This window comes from Micropterus salmoides, unplaced genomic scaffold (genome assembly GCF_014851395.1).
Source record: "Micropterus salmoides isolate LMB-PRFRI ecotype aquatic unplaced genomic scaffold, ASM1485139v1 Ms_hic_scaffold_272, whole genome shotgun sequence".
NCBI classification, from domain to species: domain Eukaryota; kingdom Metazoa; phylum Chordata; class Actinopteri; order Centrarchiformes; family Centrarchidae; genus Micropterus; species Micropterus salmoides.
The window spans coordinates 1-2269 of NW_024041951.1; the positions used below are offsets into that span (position 1 = coordinate 1).

Consider the following 2269-nt stretch of genomic DNA (forward strand, 5'->3'; position numbering starts at 1 on the left):
AATGTTAGCTTTGGCTTGTAGAGCAAATGATGCAGGATTGAAACATTTTTATTTTTGTTCAATCAATCTTAATCATAAAATATGATGCAAAATACTTATTACATAAACAGAAGCTGTGAAGTCAGTGAAATAACAAATCTACTCCTACACTGGCCATATATGAATGCTGCAATAACATATGGATGTGTTATTTTTTATTCCTGCATTAAAAAATGACCTACAGTATATCAAAGCCCACTCATAAGTTTGGTGACAGTTCAGAGCAGTTATGCTACCCATGAGACTTTCCCTGCCAGCTATAGATATGATTTACAAGGCCTGCGGCAGCCTTTAAAGGCCTCATTTTTAACTTCTTACAGTCATTTAGAAGACTGAATGTCTTTTTTGTGGAAAGTGTTTTCAACTATTGAATATCATAAAGTTTTTTTAAATTGGAATGGGTTTGAGTAAAGGGGCTGGGTGTTGTATTTTTAACTGGCCTAACAGGTTTTATTTATGACAGTATCATAGACCAAAGTAATGGCGACCCATTGGACCTACCTATGGGTAAGGCGAGAAAGAAGGGCAGCCAACAAAGCGTAAACATGCCGACCACAACTCCCAGAGTTTTTGCCGCTTTCTTCTCCCGGGAGAATTTCAGAAGTTTCACCGTGAGGGAACTTCTCGCTTGGTGCGCACGGCCCTTGCCGGTGCCGCCGGGGTCCTCCTGCACCTGAGAACCCTTGTGGATCCTGAGGGTCAGCTCACTGGAGTTCATCCTCTCTCGCATCACACCGGCTTCCAGGTTCTTAGTGGTCCGTTTGGCGACTATGTACACCCGGCAATACATGGCCAGAATAACGACGAGAGGGATGTAGAAGGAGCCGAGGGAGGAGAGCGCGTAAAACGGCTCCTCGGTGATCGGGCACACCGTGTCGTCCGGCGATGGCTCCTGCTTCCACCCGAACAGAGGTCCAATGGAGATGACCACAGACAGCGCCCATACGCCGAGCATGGCAAGCAGAGCCCGCTTCTCGGTCACGATGCCCGGGTACTGCAGCGGATGGCTCACCCCGATGTAGCGGTCGATGGATATTACGCACAGGCTCATGATGGACGCGGTGCAGCACAGCACATCCACCGCCGCCCAGATGTCACAGAAGATCCTGCCGAACACCCAGTATCTAGGATCTCCAGAGTGGCGGACACCGGCAGCACCGTGGTGCTCAGCAGCAGGTCGGCGATGGCCAGGTTGATGATGAAGTAGTTCGTCGGGGTGCGTAGGTGCCTGTTGCACACCACCGAGAGGATGACGAGGATGTTACCCGCGATAGCGAACACGATGAAAGCCCCCAGTACCAAGCCGAGCGGGATGGCTCGGGTGAGGTCCACCTCGCTGTGCTCCGTGTTGTTCCCCCCGGAGCTGTTGGTGAAATTGACCTGGGAGGACGCGCCCGGAGTCCCGTCGAGTTCCGAGGAACCATTTTTCCACAAGTTTGTGACATTGTCAGTGCTCAGACTCATTTTGACTCAAGAGGTCCTCCATAGCAGGCTTCTACTCACTTGTAACTGCAACTCACGAAAGAGCTTTACTTAACATAAATAAAAGGTTTTAAATGGCCTGAGTCTGCATGGTTTAGCTGCGTGTTTGTAAGATCATTTCCAAACCAGCGCTGAGAAAAAGCGTTCGCTGTGCAGCCGTAGGCTACAGTCCCCATGCAGTCCTTCTCCCTCTCCACTCTCCTGGGGGCTGAGTGGAGAAGTGAGGGGGCAGCAGTCATCTCCTGCCTCCTCTGCACCACACACAGCTCTGCCATGTAGCTATTGACCACTTCAACACCAGCCTGTGAACCACGCATGACGCATAATTACACGAAGAGCTGTGACTCCACAGTATTTGCAACAATTTACACAACTGTATAAAGGATTAGAGAATGAAGTGTTTGGGAGGAGCGCTTGACTGGACAAAGTGAAAGACTCAAAACCACTTTTACTTTGTTTCCAGCTTTTAGTGTGAAATACCTAAAGAAGGTCCATATATTTCAGTGGCAGTAGAAAGAAATAAGAGGATTACAAACGTGACTCAAGGTATGCTGGAGCAAATATGTCTCAGTGTTAATAACCCTTGAAATAAGGATCTACTCAGTTTACATCTATGTGTGGTTAACCTAAATATGTTCAGGGAGGCAAAATAACATACAATCCCCTCTACTATAGCAGGTATTTCTCTCCTAGTTTGGTCAAATGCAAGAGTTTCTCAAAGTAAACTCATTTTGGATATGAGCTCCGT

General features: G+C 47.8%; 1 protein-coding gene across 1 annotated transcript; it reads right to left on the minus strand.

Annotated features, from left to right (window-relative positions):
• Positions 1-467: 467 nt before the first annotated feature.
• On the minus strand, positions 468-1742 carry LOC119919396 (alpha-1B adrenergic receptor-like). Its single transcript, XM_038739807.1, is given in 2 exon segments — positions 468-1161; positions 1164-1742. Coding segments are annotated over 2 exon segments (1008 nt in total). The 5' UTR covers positions 1504-1742; the 3' UTR covers positions 468-493.
• Positions 1743-2269: the final 527 nt, after the last annotated feature.